The 23017-nt window shown below is 56.0% G+C and overlaps 1 protein-coding gene across 4 annotated transcripts in view; it reads left to right on the forward strand.

The window, feature by feature from the left end:
• Positions 1-23017, forward strand: part of SPIRE2 (spire type actin nucleation factor 2) — a 50983-nt gene that overhangs the window by 13867 nt on the left and 14099 nt on the right. For 3 of the 4 annotated variants that reach the window (XM_024234032.3, XM_024234031.3, XM_054534377.2), the window contains exons 2-6: positions 13243-13286; positions 17435-17791; positions 21287-21367; positions 21488-21652; positions 22604-22690. In XM_024234032.3, the coding sequence (XP_024089800.2) occupies positions 13243-13286; positions 17435-17791; positions 21287-21367; positions 21488-21652; positions 22604-22690 (734 nt within the window). The remainder of the gene's footprint in view (positions 1-13242; positions 13287-17434; positions 17792-21286; positions 21368-21487; positions 21653-22603; positions 22691-23017) is intronic. The other variant, XM_054534376.2, reaches the window with a different exon arrangement.

A 23017-nucleotide genomic window follows, 5' to 3' on the forward strand; every position in this document is an offset into this window, starting at 1 on the left:
GGACTACAGGCGCCCGCCACCACACCTGGCTAATTTTTTTTATTTTTAGTGGAGACGGGGTTTCACTGTGTTAGCCAGGATGGTCTCGATCTCCTGACTTCGTGATCCGCCCACCTCGGCCTCCCAAAGTGCTGGGAATACAGGCGTGAGCCACCACGCCCGGCCTGGATGCTAAACTTTTTCACAGGCAGGCCCCGCTCTTTACACTAGGATGCCACACATTGCTGGTCCTCCAGGTATCCCCGCCCTTCCTCCTGCCCCTCCCCCTTGTGCCCGGCTCTCAGGCCATCTGCCTCTAAGGCACCCCTAGAGCACTGGCTCTGGGGTTCTGCTGTTTTGCAGCCCCGCGCACTCCCAGATGTCTAAGCCTTCCCAACCCGTTCGTCTCGCGGCCTGTGTTCCAAACAGAAACATCCATAGTGATCTAGGCAGCACGGGACACTGTGTCCACGCCCGGAGCTCTGCAGAGGGTGAAGCTCTTCCCTCCTCTGGTTCCCTCTCCATCCCGCACCGTGCTGATGAGCAGGCCCCAGCTTCTTGCTCCCATTCCTCCTCAAGGCGGAGTGATGGCAGCGCGTGCCTGCATGAGGCGAGATAGGGGCTCTGGGCCCAGGAAGCACCCCATGGTTACGGCCTGTGTGAAAGGGCATCGTTTTCACCCACGGAGGCCCGTTTGTGTGTCTGTGCTGGAGTCCACCTTTGCCGAGGAACACCGTGGCCTCGAGCCCGCCGCCAGCCTGCCTGTTCTGCCGCTGGATCTGGGCTGGCTGGGCCTCCTCAGTGGCCAGGACTGTCTGGTGAGCTTGCCTTTATTTTAAAATAGCACTCTGCAAACGTGTGCACGTGAGTGTTTAGTTGCTTTCTGGAGATGGTGTCTGTCGTTGCGCTGGAGAAAAGCAAGAACTGATTGGAAAGATGAAATTCTGCTCCCAAAGGAGATAATATTTTCCTCCTCCTGAGTCTCCCTCTGGAAGCCAGGACACTTCTGGTTGGAATGCGTTCCTTAAACCGGGTGGCTTCTGTCAGCAGCTTCCTGCCTCCTCAGCAGAGCTGAGGGGCATCACAGCTGGCGTCACCTGCCCTCACCGTCCCCGGGCACCCTCGGAGCTCAGGCCCTGCTTCTGTTGCACCCTGGGAGGGGCGCTCAGTCAAGATATGGTGTGCAGATGAGGCCAGGCGCCGCTGACAGGTGGGCACATTGCTTCAGCATCCAGGGGCGTTTGCAGAGCCGGGCTGAGCAGTGCCCTTCCATTCTCATTTGCTCCTCTGATGAAGGGCCCTGTTTTTGTTGTTGTTGTTTTTTGAGACAGAGTTTCACTCTTATTGCCCAGGCTGGAGTGCAATGGCATGATCTCGGCTCACTGTAACCTCAGCCTCCTGAGTTCAAGCGATTCTCCTGCCTCCAGCCTCCCAAGTAGCTGGGATTACAGCGCGCCCGCCACCAAACCCATCTAATTTTTTTTTTTTTTTTTTCTGAGACGGACTTTCGCTCTGTTGCCTAGGCTGGAGTGCAATGCCGTGATTTCAGCTCACTGCAACCTCCGCCTCCCCAGGTTCAAGTGATTCTCCTGCCTCAGCCTCCGGAGTAGCTGGGATTACAGGCATGTGCCACCATGCCCAGCTAACTTTTGTATTTTTAGTAGAGACGGGGTTTCACCATGTTGGCCAAGCTGGTCTCGAACTCCTGACCTCCGGTGATCCGCCTGCCTCAGCCTCCGAAAGTGCTGGGATGACAGGCATGAGCCGCCGCACCCGGCCATTTTTTTGTATTTTTAGTAGAGATGGGGTTTCACCATGTTGGCCAGGCTGGTCTCGAACTCCTGACCTCAGGTGATCCGCCTGCTTAAGCCTCCGAAAGTGCTGGGATTACAGGGTGAGCCACCGCACCCGCCCGGCCAAAGGCACTGTTTTGATTCCCATTTTACAAATTAGAAGACTCAAGTCCACAAAGGGAAAGCAGCCACCCAGGTGGTATCAGGGGCAGGTTCAGCTCAGCCCCTACGCCCTGCTGGGCTTGGGGGCAGGTTCAGCTCAGGCCCCTGTGGCCTGCTGGGCTTGAGAAGCTTCGCCTTTGTGCCTCGGTTTCCTTCTCTGTGAAATGGGAGGTGCAGCGGTGGTGCTAACATCTGTGCAGCCCTGGGCACGCCTGGCTCCGGAAGCACTGGCCAGTGGGGGTGGCAGCAAGGGATCCGCACCCGTGCACTCGCCGGACCCACCTCAGGGAGCAGCACGTGTGGTCCAGGCTGGGAATCCTGACCGGATTCTCAGGGAGGGGTTTTGCAAAGTGCACCGGTGGGGGCTGGGAGCTCCTGTGATGTAAAATGACCTCTATCCCTGAGCCCTCCCATGTAGAAAGCGGGAAGGAGGCTGGCCGCTGTGTATGGGTGTGAGCTGGGGTTTGTTTGTAGATGGCATTCCCGATATAGTCTCACCTCTGAGCAAGGGTTACCTCACAGGAAGGCAGTCCTGCAGCAAGCCTGTTTTCTTTACAGAGACATCTGTGAACCTGTCCGTGCTCGCGGTTGGCCGTCGTAGAAGGCCCCATAAGCATAGCCCGTGTGACTCTGTGAATCTGCCTGTGCTCACGGTTGGCCGTCGTAGAAGGCCCCATAAGCATAGCCCGTGTGACTCTGTGAATCTGCCTGTGCTCACGGTTGGCCGTCGTAGAAGGCCCCATAAGCATAGCCTGTGTGACTCTGTGAACCTGCCCGTGCTCGCGGTTTGCCGTTGTAGAAGGCCCTATAAGCATAGACCGTGTGAATCTGTGAACCTGCCCGTGAAGGCCCCGATAAGCATAGCTTGTGTGAATCTGTGAACCTACCCGTGTTCGCGGTTGGCTGTCGTAGAAGCCCGGATAAGCGTAGCCCATGTGACTCTGTGAATCTGCCCGTGAAGGCCCCGATAAGCATAGCCCGTGTGAATCTGTGAACCTGCCCGTGAAGGCCCCGATAAGCATAGCCTGTGTGAATCCGTGAACCTGCCCGTGCTCATGGTTTGCCGTCGTAGAAGCCCGGATAAGCATAGCCCGTGTGACTGTTCGCTGAGCCCTGGCTTGGGCAGCTCTTGCAAGTTCTGCCTTGTGCTTTTGGGCAAAGGCTTGGGGTCCCTGTGCTACTGTTGAGATTTGGTTAATGGTGGGGACGTGGCCCCGTCCTCACTGCCACCTTCCAGGCCCTCCTACACCGACTCACCACCAGCCTGATGTCCACAGAGAGTAGTTTCTCTGCCCCAGATAGGAAAGAATCTGCTATGTCTTCCTAATTCGGCAACAGGGGTATTGGAGTGCTGGTGAGAGCCGGCTCCCACAGCCTGTAGGGACTGGTTGGTCTGGTCCTGGTTTGCGGCCCATTTAAGCAAACATACCAGTGGGTCTCAGCGCGGGAAGACAGAAAGTTTCGGCTCTGATCATTCACTCTGACTCCTCAGAGGGCGCTGGGACTCCGGATAAGGTTGAGGCCCCGTTTAGGAGGAAGGCGGGATGGAAACACACCTGGTAATTAGGCAAATCAGCTCGTGCTGGGAAAGTCGAGGACACCTGAAGGAAGGGCCCAGCCTCGCCTGGCTTCTCTCTCCTCATTCCAAAGACCCCTTCATTCCAGCGCCTGTGTCTCGGGGACTGAGGAGCAGGAGGAGTGCTTGGGAGTAGTTTAAAAGGAGTGTATGGGCCGGGTGTGGTGGCTCACACCTGTAATCCCAGCACTTTGGGAGGCTGAGGCCGGCGGATCACATGAGGTCAGGAGTTTGAGAACAGCCTGGCCAACATAGTGAAACCCCGTCTCTACTAAAAATACAAAAATTTGCTGAGCTTGGTGGAGGGTGTCTGTAGTCCCAGCTGTTTAGGAGGCTGAGGCAGGAGAATCGCTTGAACCTGGGAGGCGGAGGTTGTAGTGAGTCGAGATTGTGCCACTGCACTCCAGCCTGAGTGACAGAGTGAGACTCCATTTTAAAAACAAAAACAAAACAAACATAGGTTATTCTCTTACAGTTTAAGAGGTCAGAAACTCAGGATGATCTGCCTGTCAGGGGTCAGCACCCGGACCCTCACCTGCCACCTTAAGCTCCTCTCGGTACCTGCTCACAGGTTCTGGGGTTAGAACACAGACAGCTTTAGGGGCCATGATTCTGCCGACTGCGGCAGGCTGGGGGTCGAGAATCTCAGGGAATGCCCACCACCCACCTCCAGATCCTCCTCCATGTCTCCAGGTACTTCCTTGCGTCTCTCTCCATCCTCCCTTCCATCTCGTTTTAATGCATTTCAGGGAAGTTGTGGATGGTACGACAGTTCCTCTAAATACTTAAGCCTGTGTGGTATTAAGCAGACACCAGCATTTGTTTATAGTTGTTTCTTTTGAGGTGAAATTTACATACAGTGAAATGCAAGAATCCGGAATCACCCAGAACCACCTTGATGTCTGCTGTGAAGGTCTCACCGCCCTGGAGAGCTGTGAAAAATATCCCCCGGCTGGGCGCGGTGGCTCACGCCTGTCATCCCAGCACTTTGGGAGGCTGAGGCAGGCGGATCACCTGAGGTCGGGAGTTCAAGACCAGCCTGACCAACATGGAGAAACCCCATCTTTACTAAAAAAAAAAAAAATACAAAATTAGCTGGGCGTCGTGGTATATGCCTGTAATCCCAGCTGCTGAGGAGGATGAGGCAGGAGAATCGCTTGAACCCGGGAGGTGGAGGTTGTGGTGAGCCAGGATTGCGCCATTGCACTCCAGCCTAGGTAACAAGAGTGAAACTCCAGCTAAAAAAAGAAAAAATCTCGCACCCCAGATTCCAGTTCTGTAGGTCTTTGCAGGCCCCAGAAATCTGTGTTTCCAAAGCTGCCCGTGCCTGGCCCATCGCGTGGGTTCTGGAATTGCAGGTCTTCTCCCTCGAACAGGACTCGAGGCTCCGTTGTCGGGCCTGTTAAATCCAGATCCGAGTCCTGCCCCGGAACGTCTGACTCTGACCCTTCCAGGTCTGCCTGAGAATCCACATCTGTAACGAGTTCCCTGGTCTGCTGCTGCAGGAGTGAGGCACTCCACCCTCAGGGGACTCGGATGGTGGTGAGGGGGAAGAGTCAAGGTCTCCATGTCAACCCTGGAGCCAAGGCTAGGCCCAGGGTCAGACTCAGCTGGGTGGCCTTGGGCCAGTTCCTCACCCTCTCTGGACCTCTTGGACTGGGATTAATGGCATAGCCGCATCGTGAGGCGCATGTGACAGGGGTGCTTATTAGCCAGGAGAGAGGGCACCTTCTCAGGTAGAATCTGACGCTGTCACCTCTCAGCTGCTGCCTTTCTGCTGTAACCAGCGGTGGGGTCCCCTTAGGGCTCACCTTAAGACTTGAGACACGCCAGGCAGGGTCTGGGTCGGGATCCCTGCAGGAGCGGAGAAGTGGGGGATCTGGGGGCACTGCTGAGGTCAGTTCTGTGGCCAACACACACCTCCCCGACTCGGGTCTCCCCACACATTGATGCCTGGCATCCTGGGTTCTTGTTGCCGAGGAGGATGCCCCGTGCGGGGGGCGTGTGAGTTTAAGGAACGAGTGGGTTGGTCTCAGCCAGGGATCAGCCACCGCCCTCTGAGACGGGCACTGGCGGAAGTGAGATGCAAGAGGAAGCTCACGGCTCAACCACATGGTTCCCTCTGACCCAAAGAGCAAGCTCTGTTTGCTAAACAAACACAGACTCCTGGTTTCGTGAGGGCGTTTCTCCCTCTGGGCTTCCATTTGCCTGCTCTCAGCAGCTTCTTTTTTTGTTTTTTGTTTTTTTTGAGACAAGTCGCCCAGACTGGAGTGCCTCGGCTCACTGCAGTCTCCGCCTCCGGGGGTCAAACGATCCTCCCACCGCAGCCTCCAGGGGAACTGGGACCACAGGCACACACTACCACGCTCAGCTATTTTTTTTTTTTTTTTTTTTTTGTATTTTTAAGAGAGACAGGATCTTACCACATTGCCCAGGCTGGAATGCAGTGGTGCAATCTCAGCTCACTGCAAACTCCACCTCCTGGGTTCACGCCATTCTCCTGCCTCAGCCTCCTGAGTAGCTCGGACTACAGGCACCGGCCACCATGCCCAGCTAATTTTTGGATTTTTAGTAGAGATGGGGTTTCACCATGTAGGCCAGGCTGATCTTGAACCCCTTACCTCAGGTGATCGGCCTGCCTCGGCCTCCCAAAGTGCTGGGATTACAGGCGTGAGCCACCGTGCCCGGCCTACAATAACTCTTATGGTAGATGATGTCTCTGTTTCATCAGCGGGAACCAGGGAAGCTCAGGGAAGCACGGTGGGCCACGGAAGCCACACAGGCTGTTTCATGGCAGATCTGTGTTTGCTCCAGACCACCAGGCCCCCACCCTGAATTCTAAGACTGACGTGGGTGCTGCGGGCTCGCTCACTGTCACACCTTGATTTCTTGACACTCGCACATCCACATGCTCCAAATCAAAGTGCAGAGTGCAATGAAGGGTGTCCAGCAGCCGGTGCTAGGAGTGTTTTTCGTCTGTGCAACAGGCAGGTGGCTCTGTCTCCTCCTGAACTCAGGGGCTGCCCTCTCTTTCCCTCAGTGTGGGTCTTGGGTTTTCTCCGCACAAAGGGCTCTCGTTCTCTTTCACGGCTGCCCAGTGTCCCCGTGTGCAATCTAGTAGAGACGGATTTTCACCATGTTGGCCAGGCTGGTCTTGAACCCTTTACCTCAGGTGATCCGCCTGCCTCGGCCTCCCAAAGTGCTGGGATTACAGACGTGTCTGAAGTGGACACATCTGTGTTTCGAGTGTTAAACTGTTAGGAGGGGGCCGGGCGCTGTGGCTCACGCCTGTAATCCCAGCACTTTGGGAGGCCAAGGCGGGCAGATCACGAGGTCAGGAGATCGAGACCATCCTGGCTAACATGGTGAAACCCCGTCTCTAAAAATACAAAAATTACTAAATACAAAAAAATTACTAAAAATAAAAAAAATTAGCTGGGCGTGGTGGCGGGCGCCTGTAGTCCCAGCTACTTGGGAGGCTGAGGCAGGAGAATGGCATGAACCTGGGAGGCAGAGATTGCAGTGAGCCGAGATCACACCACTGCACTCCAGCCTGGGCGACAGAGCGAGACTCCGTCTCAAAAAAAAAAAAAAAAAAACTCTTAGGAGGGATGTCGTGGGTGTGTGGCCGGGTGCCCGTGCCTTCCAGGAGTGTTGGCAGTGGGTGGGGGGCGGCGCGTGATTTGAAAGTTGCTGCAGGGTGCCTGCTTTGGGCTGTTGCTAGTTCGTGCATCCTCCAGGAATGGGTGTGCTGCGTCCCCCTGTCTGCCCTGGCCCTGGTGCTTCTGAGAGCACTCAGCCTGAGACCTGGGAAGCAGGAAACCACCCGAGGCGGGAGAGATCAGAGATGGCTTCACTCACTGTCAGTCAGCGTTTAAGCAGCGGCCACACGCGGGGGTTGGGCCCGATGTAGCCAAATGCTGTGGCCGCCTCAAGATGTGTGAGGTCTTCCTCTCGGTGTGGGGTGAAAAGTGGAGTCGTACCCCTTCCTATGCAGAGAGCATGGGCTCCCCCAGAGCCATCCCTGTCCTGACCCCAAGCCTAAGAGAGTCAAGGGCAGGGCAGCCTTGGGCCGAGCCTGGCCAGGGGGCCCTGGTGGCCTCACTGCCATTGTCACTGATGATCGTGCTTGTGTGTCTGCCACCTGGCTTGTTATTCGAGGTAACGCCATGTGTGAGATTGAGCAGGAGTCCTCTCCGTCCTGCAGGTCACAGGGGCAAGACACCCAGCACCAGTAGCCACAGGTTGGTCAGGATTCGACCTCCTCCCACCAAACCCCTTGTCAGGCTGGGCTGATGCTCCCAGGCAGATGCAGGCTGAGGCTGCCTGGTAACCTCTGTCCACCACCCACCTCCCTGCAGTGTGGGATGACCTTCCTCTTGAAGCTGCTGGGGCAGCTGCAGGCAGCAAATGTCCCACAGACATCTCTCTTCCAAATGAAACCTGTCTTTTTTTTTTTTTTTTTTTGAGACGGAGTCTCGCTCTTTCGCCCAGGCTGGAGTGCAAGTGGCCCGATCTCAGCTCACTGCAAGCTGCACCTCCTGGGTTCAAGCCGTTCTCCTGTCTCAGCCTCCCGAGTAGCTGGGACTACAGGCGCCCACCACCAGGCCTGGGTAATTTTTTAGATTTTTAGTAGAGACGGGGTTTCACCATGTTAGCCAGGATGGTCTCGATCTCCTGACCTCGTGATCCGCCCGCCTCGGCCTCCCAAAGTGCTGGATTACAGGCATGAGCCACCACGTCTGGCCCAAATCCTTTCAAAGTTACATTTTAATGTTACCGTAATGTTTCCCTCAAAAGTTGGAGATGGTTTGCATAAAAATAAAAGGTTTTCAAACTTTTTTTTTTTTTTTTTTGAGATGGAGTCTCACTCTGTCACCAGGCTGGAGTGCAGTGACGCAATCTCAGCTCACTGCAAACTCCGCCTCCCGGGTTCACGTCATTCTCCTGCCTCAGCCTCCTGAGTAGCTGGGACTACAGGTGCCCGCCACCACGCCCGGCTAATTTTTTGTATTTTTTAGTAGAGACGGGGTTTCACCATGTTAGCCAGGATGGTTTCGATCTCCTGACCTCGTGATCCACCCGCATCGGCCTCCCAAAGTGCTGGGATTACAGGCGTGAGCCACCGCGCCCGGCTGAAACCTGTCATCTTTTACAAGAACACACAGGATTGTTTCAAAGAAGACTCCCTAGCATCTTTGTTCTACTTATTTGTTATTTTACACAAAAGAAATCTGAGTCAGGTGCAGTAGCTCACACCTGTACTCCCAGCACTTTGGGAGGCTGAGGTGGGAGGATCGCTTGAGCCCAGGAAGTCGAGGCTGCAGTGAGCCATGATTACACCACTGACTCCAGCCTGGGTGACAGAGCAACACCTTGTTTCAAAAAAAAAAGAGGAAAAAGAGACCCAGTGGCTTTACTTCTCTCGCTGCCGCTGTGCTTCCCTGCAGGGAGAAATAGGCTCTTAGCTCCTAGCGGTGGGTGGAAACCAGGTGTCCTGGTTCTGGCTCCCACCTCAGCATGGCACTAATAGACTTGATGAGAACTCTGGGGTCCTCACTGCCTCCATCTGCTCTACCCTGGAGAGAATGTTTTAGATAAGCAAAAGGTGGTTTGCATAACCCCCATGTGGCCACGTTGGTGACGGGGTTGTGGTAGCTCTGTGGCCACGTTGGTGACGTGGTTGTGGTAGCTCTGTGGCCACGTTGGTGACGTGGTTGTGGTAGCTCTGTGTGCACTTATACCTGGATGTTCTGCTGGGTTGCTTGCTGTGGTCTGGCCATGCTCGGTGGCCCAGCTGCCCCATTTATTAGGGGTATGGTCTTGGGTAAGTTTCTCAACCTGCCTGAGCCTCGATTTCCTCATCTGTAACGAGGGAATCATGGCACCAACCTTTGTGGGATGGCTGTGCAGATAGAGACCACGGTAAACAATTTTTTTTTTTTTTTTTGAGATGGAGTTTTGCTCTTGTTACCCAGGCTGGAGTGCAGTGGTGCGATCTCGGCTCACCGCCACCTCCACCTCCCAGGTTCAAGCGAGTCTCCTCCCTCAGCTTCTTGAGTCACTGGGATTACAAGCACGCACCACCACACCTGGCTAATTTTGTATTTTTAGTAGAGATGGAGTTTCTCCATGTTGGTCAGGCTGGTCTCCAACTCCCGACCTCAGGTGATCCGCCCACCTCGGCCTCCCAAAGTGCTGGGATTACAGGAATGAGCCACTGCACCCCACAGTAAATACTTTTTTAACATCTAGTTTTATAACATCCTAGGCTCAGGCTCTGACTGCAAGGTCTCTGTCAGCCTCCAAGTCTCTCCCAGATAATCTCTCATCTTAGAACCCAGAGACACCCCAAGTCTTTGCAGCTTAAATACAATTAGATTCATGAACACGTAATTTTTGTTTGTTTGTTTGTTACGGAGTCTCACTTTGTTGCCCAGGCTGGAGTGCAGTGGCACCATCTTGGCTCACTGCAACCTCCACCTCCTGGGTTCAAGCGATTCTCCTCTCTCAGCCTCCCGAGTAGCTGGGATTACAGGCATGTGCCACCACGCCCGGCTAATTTTTATATTTTTAGTAGAAATGGGGTTTTGCCATGTTGGCCAGACTGGTCTCGAACTCCTGACCTCAGGTGATCCACCCGCCTCGGCCTCCCAAAGTGCTGGGATTACAGGCGTGAGCCACCGTGCCCAGCCATGAACATTTAATTTTGATACTTTTTTGTTAACCTATGGAGTATTTGAGCCAGAGGCACAAACATTAAATTATTCCAGCCAGAAACTTCCTATGCACTGAGGACCTCGCCTGATGTGGGCTTAGTCAGCCCTTCCCCACAGGGCCCTGGTCTCTTCCAGGGAGCACCTTTGTTTGGGTCTGAGGTCTTCCACCTTCCCATGGTCTCGGCCCAATCACAGCTGCAAACGTGCTGAACGCCCAGCGTGGGCCAGGACTGCCCGGGCCCTGGGGACCCACACCCCCGCCGTGAGCCACACATTGTTTTATTAACTCCACTGGTGCGGGGGTGGATTGCTTTCCATTATGTTAGTGGGTCAGGCTCCCTTTATCTTTGGCAATCTTCCTGGTTCTTGATGGCATTTTGAAAATATTTGCGGAGTTAGCAGGTCCACTGAGCAGACGATTTCATGGCTTAGATGTAGATGCATATATACATCTTACCTCATTCCAGAAAGAATTCCCGGCAGCTGGAGCTCTTGTTCTAGCACGGTCCCACCTGCCTGCCCAGTTCAAGGGAGGCCGTAGAATCAGGTGGATGTTTTGCATCTCACCCAGCGCAGCATCTTGGGAACCCCGGGGGAGGAGGGTTGGGGAGCACAGACCCTGGGCCCCACGGCCTGGCCCCACTCCTGGCACTTATCAGCCCTGATACCTTGGAGCAAACAGATTCATCCTCCAGGTCTCTGTTTCCTCATTTGTGAAATGGAAAGTGGAGCAACCAGCTCCATAGTGGGCACCTGCAAAAGGCAGGTTCACTCCCGGGCCTCCCTCAGGGCCAGGTTAATAAGCGAAATACGTGATTCCAGCTTCCACCTGCATTTCCACTCGGACTGTGGTTCTCTAAGAGGCATAAACAGTCTTGGGGGGACATCTCCAAATCGGGGGTCTCGGTCAGATGCCGACTTACCTGCTCTGCAAAGTCTCTCTCCCTCTGACCCAGGGTTTCTCATCTGACTGCCGTGATTTCAGGGTGCACAACCTCAGTCCTAGGCAGGTGTTATGTCTCATTTCAGACCACAGGGTCTTTCCTAAAGACGTGCCTCGATGGATGGAGCTGCTGCCTTGGCTGCCACTTTTTTTTTTTTTGAGACGGAGTCTCACTTTGTCGCCCAGGCTGGAGTGCAGTGGCGCGATCTAGGCTCACTGCAACCTCTGCCTCCCGGGTTCAAGCAGTTCTCCTGCCTCAGCCTCCGGAGTAGCTGGGATTACAGGCACCTGTCACCACGCCCAGCTAATTTTTCTATTTTTGGCAGAGACAGGGTTTCACCATGTTGGCCAGGATGGTCTCATTCTCGGGACCTTGTGATCCGCCCACCTTGGCCTCCCAAAGTGCTGGGATTACAGGCATGAGTCACTGTGCCCGGCTTTTTTTTTTTTTTTTTTTTTTTGAGACAGGTCTCGTTCTGTTGCCAAGGCTGGCAGGCAGTGGTGCGATCTCTGTTCACTGCAACCTCCACCCCTCAGGCTCAAGTGATCGTCCCACCTCAGTCTCCCGAGTAGCTAGGACTACAGACATGCACTACCATGCCCAGCTATTTTTATGTACTTTTTGGAGAGATGAGGTTTCGCTATGTGGCCCAGGCTGGTCTCAAACTCCTAATCTTAAGTGATCCACCCGCCGTGGCTCCTCAAAGTGCTGACATTACAGGCATGAGCTGCCGTGCTTGGCCTTTTTTTTTTTTTTTTGAGACAGGGTCTCACTCTGTCGCCCAGGCTGGCGTGCACTGGTCTAATCTTGGCTCACTGCAGCCTCAACCTCCTGGGCTCAAGAGGTCCTCCCGAGTAGCGGGACTACAGGCACCTGCCACCATGCCTGGCTAATTTTTTTATTTTTATTTTTATATATTTTCTGAGATGCAGTCACGCTCTGTTGCCAAGCTGAAGTGCAGTGGCATGACCTTGGGTCAGCCTCCACCTGCAGCCTCCATCTCCCGGGTTCAAGTGATTCTCACGCCTCAGCCTCCTGAGTAGCTGGGATTATAGGTGCTCTCCACCATGCCTGGCTCATTTTTGTATTTTGTACTTTTAGTAGAGATGGGGTTTCATCATGTTGGTCAGGCTGGTCTTGAACTGCTAGCGTCAAGTGGTCCACCCACCTCAGCCTCCCAAAGTAATTTTTTTTTTTTTTTTGAGACAGAGTCTCACTCTGTTGCCCAGGCTGGATTGCAGTAGTGCAATCTCGGCTCACTGCAAGCTCTGCCTCTCGGGTTCATGCCATTCTCCTGCCTCAGTCTCCCAAGTAGCTGGGACTACAGGTGCCCACCACCACGCCCGGCTAATTTTTTGTATTTTTAGTAGAGATGGGGTTTCACTGTGTTAGCCAGAATGGCCCCAATCTCCTGACCCTGTGATCTGCCTGCCTCAGCCTCCCAAAGTGCTGGGATTACAGGCATGAGCCACCGCGCCCGGCCCTCCCAAAGTAATTTTAAAATTTTTTGTACCCACAGGGTCTTACTATGTTGTCCAGGCTGGTTTTGAACTCCTGGCTGCTAGCAGTTCTCCCACCTCGGCATCTCAAAGTGCTGGGATTATAGGTGTGAGCCACCACATTTGGCCTCCTACTCCACCTCCTCCTCCTTCGCTCTTACTCCCAGCCATGTTTCCCTAGGGGCAGCCTCCTGCAGTGCCCGGGACAGACTGTGGGACCTGCTGGCTGCTCTCCAGCCCTGACTTGCCTCTGAGTGGTCACCATGGAGGGGCTGCTGCGTGAGGCACTGGGGGGGTCTGTCCACCAGCTGACCATCATCCTTCTGCAAGCAGGGGTTGCCTTGCTCTCCCGGCCCCTGTACCTGGGTGTCCTGCTTAGAGCCAGCTCGAGCTGGGCCTCATGGGTGTGCATCCAAATGACCGAGTGGCTGGGCCTGCTGTGAGCTTTCTGGTGTTCCGGCAGAGACTGGGGCTGTGGTGTGTGTCCCCGAGGGGGAGGTGTGGGGACAGCAGTGTTTATCGGGGTCCCGGGGATGCTGACAAATACCTTAACTCCCTCTTCTCTTACAGAACCTGCAACCATGGTCGTGCCACTAGCCAGCTCGGAAGCCCAGGTACTTTTTTAAAAATTCCAAATATTACTTGATGTGTATTAAAACGTACCTGCATCTGAAAATGTAAATTATAAAACATATATAGTTACACAGTTGTTTCAGGGAGGCAGGGTGCAGATAAAATACCCAGCAGGCTTAGTTGCAGGGACTTGATGAGACGCTGTTCACAGAGAGCAGATGTGGAGGAAACCACCAGCGTGGGGAGGGTCCCCATGGTGCTTCTGGCCTGGAGAAGAGGAGGCAGTGGTATCACCTCCTTCCACAGCTGGACAGATGAGGAGCACAGGTGATGTCTGCAGGGCCGGCCTCCCAGACACAGAGCTGGGGTCAAGGAGAGGACTTCAGGTGCAAACAGGAAAAATCAGCCTGGTGACCAGTGCCCCGAAACAGCACCCGACCAAAACTGGAACCTCACTACAGGGCAGGGCCTTCCTCTCCCATTCACCTGCCCTGAAGTCATGTCTGGAACTTCATGTTTTCACTTTCTACTGCCTTTTTAGTTTTCTTTGTTTTTTTTGCTTTTGTTCATTTTATTTTATTTTATTTTTTTGAGACGGAGTCTTGCTCTGTCACCCAGGCTGGAGTGCAGTGGTGCGATCTCAGCTCACTGCAACCTCTGCCTCCTGGTTCAAGCAATTCTCCTGCCTCAGCCTCCCAAGTAGCTGGGATTACAGGCACCTGCCACCACGCCTGGCTAATTTTTGTGTTTTTTGTTTTTTTTTTTTTTGAGACAGAGTCTCTCTCTGTCACCCAGGCTGGAGTACAGTGGTGCGATCTCAGCTCACTGCAACCTCTGCCTCCTGGTTCAAGCAATTCTCCTGCCTCAGCCTCCCAAGTAGCTGGGATTACAGGCACCTGCCACCACGCCTGGCTAATTTTTGTGTTTTTTTTTATTTTGTCACCAGGCTGGAGTACAGTGGTGCGATCTTGGCTCACTGCAACCTCTGCCTCCAGGTTCAAGCAATTCTCCTGCCTCAGCCTCTCAAGTAGCTGGGACTACAGGCGCCCGCCTCCATGCCCGGCTAATTTTTGTATTTCCAGTAGAAATGGGGTTTCACCATGTTGGCCAGGATGGTCTCAAACTCCAGACCTCATGGTTCACCCACCTCAGCCTCCCAAAGTGCTGGGATTACATTACAGGCGTGAGCCACCATGCCTGGCCTTTTTTTTTTAGATCTACACTCTTGTTGCCCGGGGGGAGTGCAGTGGCGTGATCTTGGCTCACTGCAACCGCCACCTCCCGGGTTCAAGCAGTTCTCCTGCCTCAGCCTCCCGAGCATCTTCTGTCTTTTGTAAAACAGTTTTTCATGCCCAAATGAGATTAATTGTTTAAAAAAAAAAAAAAAAAAAAACAAGAAAACAACATAGATTTATCGCAAGACCTATTTATATATTATTAAACATAGGGGTACACCCAGGGTGGGTGTGACACAGACCAAAAGAGGCTATGCGTTCTGTTGTTGCTGATTTAAAAACAATAATAAAACCGAAGTCTATGTCACCACAAGTAAACGCTTAACAATTCAGTCATAAGACACCTGCCACCGTGGAGAACCTCGGGGCGTGGATGTTGAGACAGCATACGCTCAGATTGCCTGGCAGCTGTGTGTGTGGAGATGCCATTGTGCTATACGTAGTGTCCTGGGACGTGAGTGGGGGCCCGTCTGTGTGGCTGTGTCCAGTTGGTTGTCATGTGTCTCACTGTTGCGTTATACTTGGGACAGTTTACCTTTCTGAAGTCCAGGACTCCAGGGCTGGGAGGCCGGCTGGCCCTGCTGCCCTGAGTCTCCAAACAGAGCAGCTGCTGCCTACCGCCTGGAAGACCTTCCGAAGGGGGCCTACCGTGGCACATCTTAAACATTTTACAGAGAGCTTGGTATGCAGGGATGCAGCCTGGACTGTTTGTCTCAGAGGCGCATACGTTAACCTGATCGCCCTGTCCCCAGGAAAGACGGCAGAGGAGCTCCTTAACGTCTTGCTCCTGGGTTCCATGAAATGACTGCACAGCCCCTCAGTTACTGGGCAGGTGTCCTGGGCTGGCAGTACTGCCCACCTGCTGCCTGCACCTGCTGTGGGCGGGTGGAGGTGGGAGGCCCTGAGACTGGCTGCCTGCCCAGAATTTTCCTTATGGGAAAGCAAGTTTTTTGCTTTTCAGAGAAAGTTGCCAGTGACCTGGGCACAGAAGAGCTTTTATGGACGCAGCCTTCAGATAAGAGGCTCGGGTTGGAGTTAACCCTTTCACCGATGTGGTCAGGAAAAGCAGGGAGTGGCCCAGAGGGGCTGGGTGCTGCTCTGGACAGTGTGGGGGTTGGGGGCTTTGCTGCTTCTTCCCTCTGTCTGTCCTGTGCCATGAGGCAAAATCGGAGCCACACGACCGGGGACAGCAGGAGCTGAGGCCAGCCCCACCCGGAGCAGGTGGGAAACGCACTTCCTGCCACGCTGCCCTTCCTTGCCCTTCCCTCTAAGGCAGCTCTTCAGTCGGCTTCCTCACACCCCGCCCTCTGTCACTGTGCCCAGGAGGGGCCCTCAGATTCCTCTCTGGAGACCCCTTGCCCCAGGGGACCCCCCGAGCCCTGGCCAGGGCCCTGCTGTCACTGGTCAGGTGTGGCTGTTAGGCTTGGCTGCCGCGGCGCCCTCTGACCTTGATTCAAGGATGTGTCTTGCCCGTCTACAGCAGAGATGAGACAACAGTGAGCCCCCAGGGTGGGCTGGGGCTCCACTCCCACTGACACACTTCCCATCAGTGCCCCTGCAGGTTCCAGGGCCTTCTGTGGCGTTTCTGCAGGACAGACGAGGCAGGTTCCAGGACCTTCTGCGGCTTTTTTGCAGGACAGACGAGGCAGGTTCCAGGACCTTCTGCGGCTTTTTTGCAGGACAGATGAGGCTGTGTTCTTGGGCCTTGTCCCTGGCCTGACTTTCACCTGTTCTTGTTCTGCCCGGCTCAGGCTCAGGTTTCCTGGGCTCCCAGTGGTGGGTGGGGGGGGAGTGAACACAGGAAATGAGAGGCCAAAGGGCCCCCCTGCAGGGCCACTGAGGCAAAGCGGCCCCAGGAAGTGGATAGTGCCTGGGGGAGGCGTGGCTCGATTGCCACACCATGGCCCCCCATCCTGGCACCATGGCACAGAGCTGAGAGAGGGGCCATGAGCAGCCGCCCGTCCTGATCCAGCTTGGCTAGTCAGACTGGGGTCAAGGGGACCGACCTCTCCATGCCTCCATCCCTGTCCCCACGTCAGTGTGGCTCGAGGTGAGGTTGGTACGTGATGTGCAGGGCCCGGCACAGCATCTGCCATAAGGAGTGCTGTCGTTATATTTGTGTGCGTGGATCTTTCTTTCCTTGTCGTAAAGGGAAACTATGAGGACCCTTTAAGACATGGAACACAGCGCTGTGCAACTGAGTGTCCCTGTAATAGCCATCAACCTTCTGTGTCCGGCTGTGCCGCCTCTGCCTCCCTGTCCCAGCAGAGCTGACCACCTGGGGGCCACCTGGGCCTGTGGGCCTGGAAGTCAGTGCAGACGATGGTGACTAGATCACTCCACAGAACCACTGGTGCCCTTTGTGGTAGATTATGAAAATCAGGGTCCCTGTCAAGTAAAATCAAGAAATGCTGAGTTAAGAGGTCGCTACTGTGAAGCTTCACTGATTTTTAATGTGCTTTTAAAAAAACTCCTTTTTTTTTTTTTTTTTTTGAGACAGAGTCTTGCTCTGTCACGTAGGCTGGAGTGCAGAGGTCCCATCTCGGTTCACTGCAACCTCCACCTCCCGGGTTCAAGCGATTCTCCTGCCTCAGCCTCCCAAGTAGCTGGGATTTCAGGCATGCACCACCATGCCCGGCTCATTTTTGTATTCTTAGTAGAGATGGGGTTTCATCATGTTGGTCAGGCTGGTCTTGAACTCCTGACCTCGTGATCCGCCCGCCTCGGCCTCCCAAAGTGCTGGGATTACAGGCGTGAGCCACCGCGCCCGGGCAGGAACATCCTTTTCATCCGGTGCATGTCTTGCTTGTGCCTTGGTCTCCTCTGGACCGACAGCTGCTGTCTCCCTGGCCGGGTGCTGGGCCCTCTGCACCCACCAGCCGCCTTCTCCCCTCCCCCCCTCCCCGCCCCACCCCCCTGCAGTACCGCCCGGTGACCGCGCCCCTGTCCCGCAGACCGTGCAGTCTCTCGGCTTCGCCATCTACCGCGCGCTGGACTGGGGGCTGGACGAGAGCGAGGAGCGCGAACTCAGCCCGCAGCTGGAGCGGCTCATCGACCTCATGGCCAACAACGACAGCGAGGACAGCGGCTGCGGTGCCGCCGATGAGGGCTACGGAGGTCCCGAGGAGGAGGAGGAGGCCGAGGGCGTCCCCCGCAGCGTGCGCACCTTCGCCCAGGCCATGCGGCTGTGCGCAGCGCGGCTGACCGACCCCCAGCGCGCACAGGCGCATTACCAGGCCGTGTGCCGCGCGCTCTTCGTGGAGACGCTGGAGCTGCGGGCCTTCCTGGCCAGGGTCCGGGAGGCCAAGGAGGTGAGCGGTGGGTGGGGGCAACCGTGGAGGGTCCGGGAGGTCAGGGAGGGGAGCGGTGGGTGGGGGCGACCGTGGAGGGTCCGAGATGCCAAGGAGGTGCCTGCGTGTGGGAGGGGACTGGCAAGGACGTGTCTTCGTGGACAGAAAGTCAGGTCGTCAGTGCGACTGCCGCTGGCGTTATGTATTCCCACTTAATCCTCACGCTTTCTTGTTGTTTTTTTTTTCGGGGGGGGTTTGTTTGTTTGTTTGTTTGTTTTTGAGACAGGTTCTCACTCTGTCACCCAGGCTGGAGGGGCAGTGGCTCGATCTCGGCTCACTGCAACCTCCGCCTCCCAGGTTCAAGCAATTCTCCTGCTGCAGCCTCCCAAGTAGCTGGGATTACAGGTGCCCACCACCGTGCCTGGTAGTAGAGACGGTGTTTCACCATGTTGGCCAAGCTGGTCTCGAACTCCTGACCTCAGGTGATCCGTCTGCCTCGGCCTCCCAAAGTGCTGGGATTACAGCCATGAGCCACCATGCCTGGCCTCACACTTACTTCTTACCAGAGAAGTTAAGTGGTGGGTGCAGCCTCTTCCCCAACTGCTCTCTCCTGTTGCCTCTAAGTTGTTATCCTCTCCCAGCACCCATTATTCTCTCTTCCTCCACTTTTACATCTGCAAGAGAGCGCCCTTCCTCCTGCCTCCCCACCAGCCTCTCCACGCCCTGGTTCCTTCTGAAATACGATGCCAAAGTGGCCCCTCTATACTCAGGAACCACAGGGAGGCTCAGCGACTTGCTTGGAGCTTTGGGTGGGGACGAGCCGTTTGGTGAGAAAACCCACTTGCTGGGCCTGTGACAACCCAGCCTCATTCTCCTGCCCCTTACAGGCGGAGGGGCCGTTTGACAGATGAGCAAGTGCAGGCTCTAAGGCTGGGACCCTTGCCCGAAGCCACAAAGCAAGAGTCGGGCAGTGCTAGGCTCTGACGTGGCTCCCAAGCTGGAGCTCTCCCCTGGGCCTCCTATCTCTCCATGGACTCAGAGTTAGGAGCAACCATCCCTCTCTGACTCTCTCAGCCTCTCCCTGGGCACGGCTGCTGCCCCAAGGGAGCTGATGTGTTTCTGTGTCGTGGGGTCTCTGCCCACATGGGCTCTGCCTTTTATCCCATCAGTGTCTCATGGAGGAGAACGCCAGGCCTTGGAGAGGCAGGGGATTCTCTCTTGCCTCGGTGGCAGAAGGTGTTTTCGAAGTTAACTGGTGCTGGTCTGTCATTCCTCCCTGACCTTTTATGGTGCTGTGTCTCCTGTCCGCTAACCAACGAAGGTTCCTGGCCAGTTTCCCGGACCCTCTGAGCCTTAGCATGTGGTTTTGACACCAGGCGGCAGCCTGAGCTGCTTGGCCTCATCTGCAGCCCAAGTGTGTGCCAAGGTTGGACGGCTCTCCCCCCACCCCCCAGATCCCATGATCCATCTTCCATCCTCCCCCCACCCCCCAGATCCCATGACCCATCTTCCATCCTCCCTCTCACCCCCCAGATCCCATGATCCATCTTCCGTCCTCCCTCTCACGCCCCAGATCCCATGATCCATTTTCCATCCTCCCCCCACCCCCCAGATCCCATGGCGCATCTTCCATCCTCCCTCTCACCCCCCAGATCCCATGATCCATCTTCCATCCTCCCCCCACCCCCGGATCCCATGACCCATCTTCCATCCTCCCTCTCACCCCCCAGATCCCATGATCCATCTTCCGTCCTCCCTCTCACCCCCCAGATCCCATGATCCATCTTCCATCCTCCCCCGACCCCTCGGATCCCATGATCCATCTTCCATCCTCCCCCCACCCCCAGATCCCATGATCCATCTTCCATCCTCCCCCACCCCCCAGATCCCATGATCCATTTTCCATCCTCCCCCCACCCCCCAGATCCCATGACCCATCTTCCATCCTCCCTCTCACCCCCCGGATCCCATGATCCATCTTCCATCCTCCCTCTCACGCCCCGGATCCCATGATCCATCTTCCATCCTCCCTCTCACGCCCCGGATCCCATGATCCATCTTCCATCCTCCCTCTCACGCCCCGGATCCCATGATCCATCTTCCATCCTCCCTCTCACCCCCCAGATCCCATGACCCATCTTCCATCCTCCCTCTCACCCCCCGGATCCCATGATCCATCTTCCATCCTCCCTCTCACGCCCCGGATCCCATGATCCATCTTCCATCCTTCCTCTCACCCGCCGGATCCCATGGCCCATCTTCCATCCTCTCTCTCAGCTCCCCCTTGGCCTCCTGGGACATGCTTCTAACGTTCCCGCAATTAGCAGTTGGTCCTCATGCTGTCCTGTCTCTGATCAGGCTGTTTTCTGCTGCTCAGATCAGTTTCTTACCCAATGAAAGCTCTTTTATTCCTTTCTTAGAGATGGAGTCTTACTGTGTTGCCCAGGCTGGTCCCAAACTCTTGGGCTCAAGTGATCCTCCTACTTCGGCCTCCCAGAGTGCTGGGGTTACAGCTATGAGCCACTGTTCCCGGCCAGGAGGCTCTTTCTGTAGGAGGAAACGGCTCTGTGTGCAGTTGATGGAGGCGAAGTTTGGGGAATTGGTAGTAGGACCAAGTGAGCGAAGGGTCTCTCCATGGGGTGTAGCTGTGTCCGTTGGGATTTTGGCCAGGAGCGGCCTGCTCAGGAATAGGTACAGGTGTTCCCGGAAGGACAGGAGTGCCACCCTCTGTGCCCTTTGCCCTGGGCTGGCATACATGAGGCCTGTGGGCAGACACATACCTCACGCTGCCCAGGGAGTGTCCCAAAGCAGTGTGGCGGGTACCTGGGGCCGAAGCCAGGGTGACCGGTTCTGCCTTGGTTGTGGGGGCTGTGCCAAAGGGCAGGTGCTTCTCTAGAGTTGGGACTTCATGAGAGCAGAGGCTCCGTGCCACCGAGATCGTGCCTGACGGAGGCAGCAGGTGCCGCGCCTTCTTCCCAAGTTCTCAGCACAGAGCGCTTCCCAAACAGGCCCTCACAACAGTGCTGGCACCTTCCCCAGTTCACAAAGTACATACCCATGTCTGTTTCCCTGTAGTTGCTGGGCAGCAGCTCATCCACCCTCCCATCCACCTGTCCACCATGTATCCATTCACCCAAGCCATGCACAAAGACAGGCCTGTGCCACACTGCGCCGAGCCCCAGACGCTACTCAGAGAAGCAGCTCAGCGTAAAGGCCCGGCTGGGACCTAGAGCAGCTGCGGGGGCTCAGCGGGGTGGCAGGGTGAATGGCCCACCTCAGAAAGTGCTGTGTGAACTGAGTGGAGCCTCCATACCTGTGTCCGCCACCTGTGGCGATGGCTCGGTTTCCCCAGATACCTTTTCGAGTCCTACAGCCTGGGCCAAAATGCCCACTGATCTCTTTTCTGGCTGGCTGAGTGGAGCCCCCGTGACGTGGTCGTGTCCCTGACGGACGGGGCCCGTCTTGCATCTGCCATTCTCGTACCTCCCCTGGACTAACGAGCATGTGTGGTCACAGATGCTGCAGAAGCTTCGAGAGGACGAGCCGCAGATGGAGACGCCGCGGGCAGAGCTGGACAGCTTGCGTCACACAGACTGGGTAAGACTCGCTCCCACCTGACTGGGCCACTGACGCAGCCCAACCTGCCGAGGGTCTCTGCCTGGGGGGCCGTGGAGCTTTACCTGGGGCTGAGAGCTGTTCTCTTCCCCCGGGGCCCAGGCCCGACTGTGGGTTCAGCTCATGCGGGAGCTCCGCCACGGAGTGAAGTTGAAGAAGGTGCAGGAGCAGGAGTTCAACCCCCTCCCCACCGAGTTCCAGCTCACGCCCTTTGAGATGCTGATGCAGGACATCCGGGCCCGGAACTACAAGCTGCGCAAGGTCATGGTGAGCGGGGCGGACGCAGAGGGGCATCCTAGATGCAGAGGTCGTGGTGCGCGGGGCGGATGCAGAGGGGCAGCCTGGCTGTTGGGCAGCCCACCCCAGAGCGGCCCAGGGTCCCTGCTCTCTGTGCTGGGTACTGGGTCATAGAATATGGATTAGGGAGATGTGGTCCCAATTCCCACAGCTCGATATCACTTCAGGGACAGTGACCAGGCAGGGGAAGGAAGTGTGGAAGGTTCTGGAGGACCAGGAATGGCCCCTGGAGGCCACAAGAGCCAAGGCTGTAGGATTTTTTTTTTTCTTTTTTCTTTTTTGTTACGGAGTCTCGCTCTGTCGCCCAGGCTGGAGGGCAATGGCGCGATCTCGGCTCACTGCAAGCTCCACCTCCTGGGTTCAAGTGATTCTCCTGCCTCAGCCTCCCGAGTAGCTGGGACTACAGGCGCCCACCACCAGGCCTGGGTAATTTTTTAGATTTTTAGTAGAGACGGGGTTTCACTGTGTTAGCCAGGATGGTCTTGATCTCCTGACCTTGTGATCTGCCCGCCTCGGCCTCCCAAAGTGCTGGGATTACAGGTGTGAGCCACCTGCCTGGCCTGGCTGTAGGATATTTTTGCTTTAACAAAACTCATGGAGCCCTTAGGACGTGCCGGCATGGTTTTTATGATGCCCCTGTGAGGTGTGTGCCACCCCACCCCACCTCCAGATGAGTCCCAGGTGCTGGAGGCTAGCGGTGGGGATACGTCAGACCATGGATGCCGTGGCTGCCCAGAACATGGCCTGTGGATCTGCCGTGCGTTTACTAGGGAAGCAGCTGGGTCCCTGCAAGCAGAGAGTGGGAGGGCGGGTAGGTGTGAAGACCAGGCAGCCTGTCCTTGGGCTGAGCAAGCCTCTCCCAGTCGCCCTGCACTAGCGGATGGTCCCTGCAGGGCCTCAGATCAGCCGTCCTCCCCGCAGGTGGATGGGGACATCCCGCCCCGGGTGAAGAAGGATGCTCATGAGCTCATCCTGGACTTTATCCGCTCACGGCCTCCACTGAAGCAGGTGCCTCCCCTGCCTCCTCCTCCTCAGGGGCCTCCCGGGGCCTGGTGCTGTCCTGTAGCCAGCCTGGGAGGTGTCCCAGCACGTCTTCTTGTGGCCAGCCTGGGAGGTGTCCCAGCACGTCTTCCTGTGGCCAGCCTGGGAGGTGTCCCAGTGCATCTGCGTCACGGGTGAGGCGGACAGGCTTCCTCCTGCCTGTGTGCCAGCCCAGGGCTGTGTGGCCCTGGGCCCTTTTTCTGGGAAAGGGCCATGTGAGCCATGCCCACCCCACCCCAGGTGCATGCGGAGCCCAGAGCCCCCTGAGAGCAGCACTCCCTCTGGGTGGTCCTG

The sequence above is a fragment of the Pongo abelii genome, chromosome 18, assembly GCF_028885655.2.
Source record: "Pongo abelii isolate AG06213 chromosome 18, NHGRI_mPonAbe1-v2.0_pri, whole genome shotgun sequence".
NCBI classification, from domain to species: Eukaryota; Metazoa; Chordata; class Mammalia; order Primates; family Hominidae; genus Pongo; species Pongo abelii.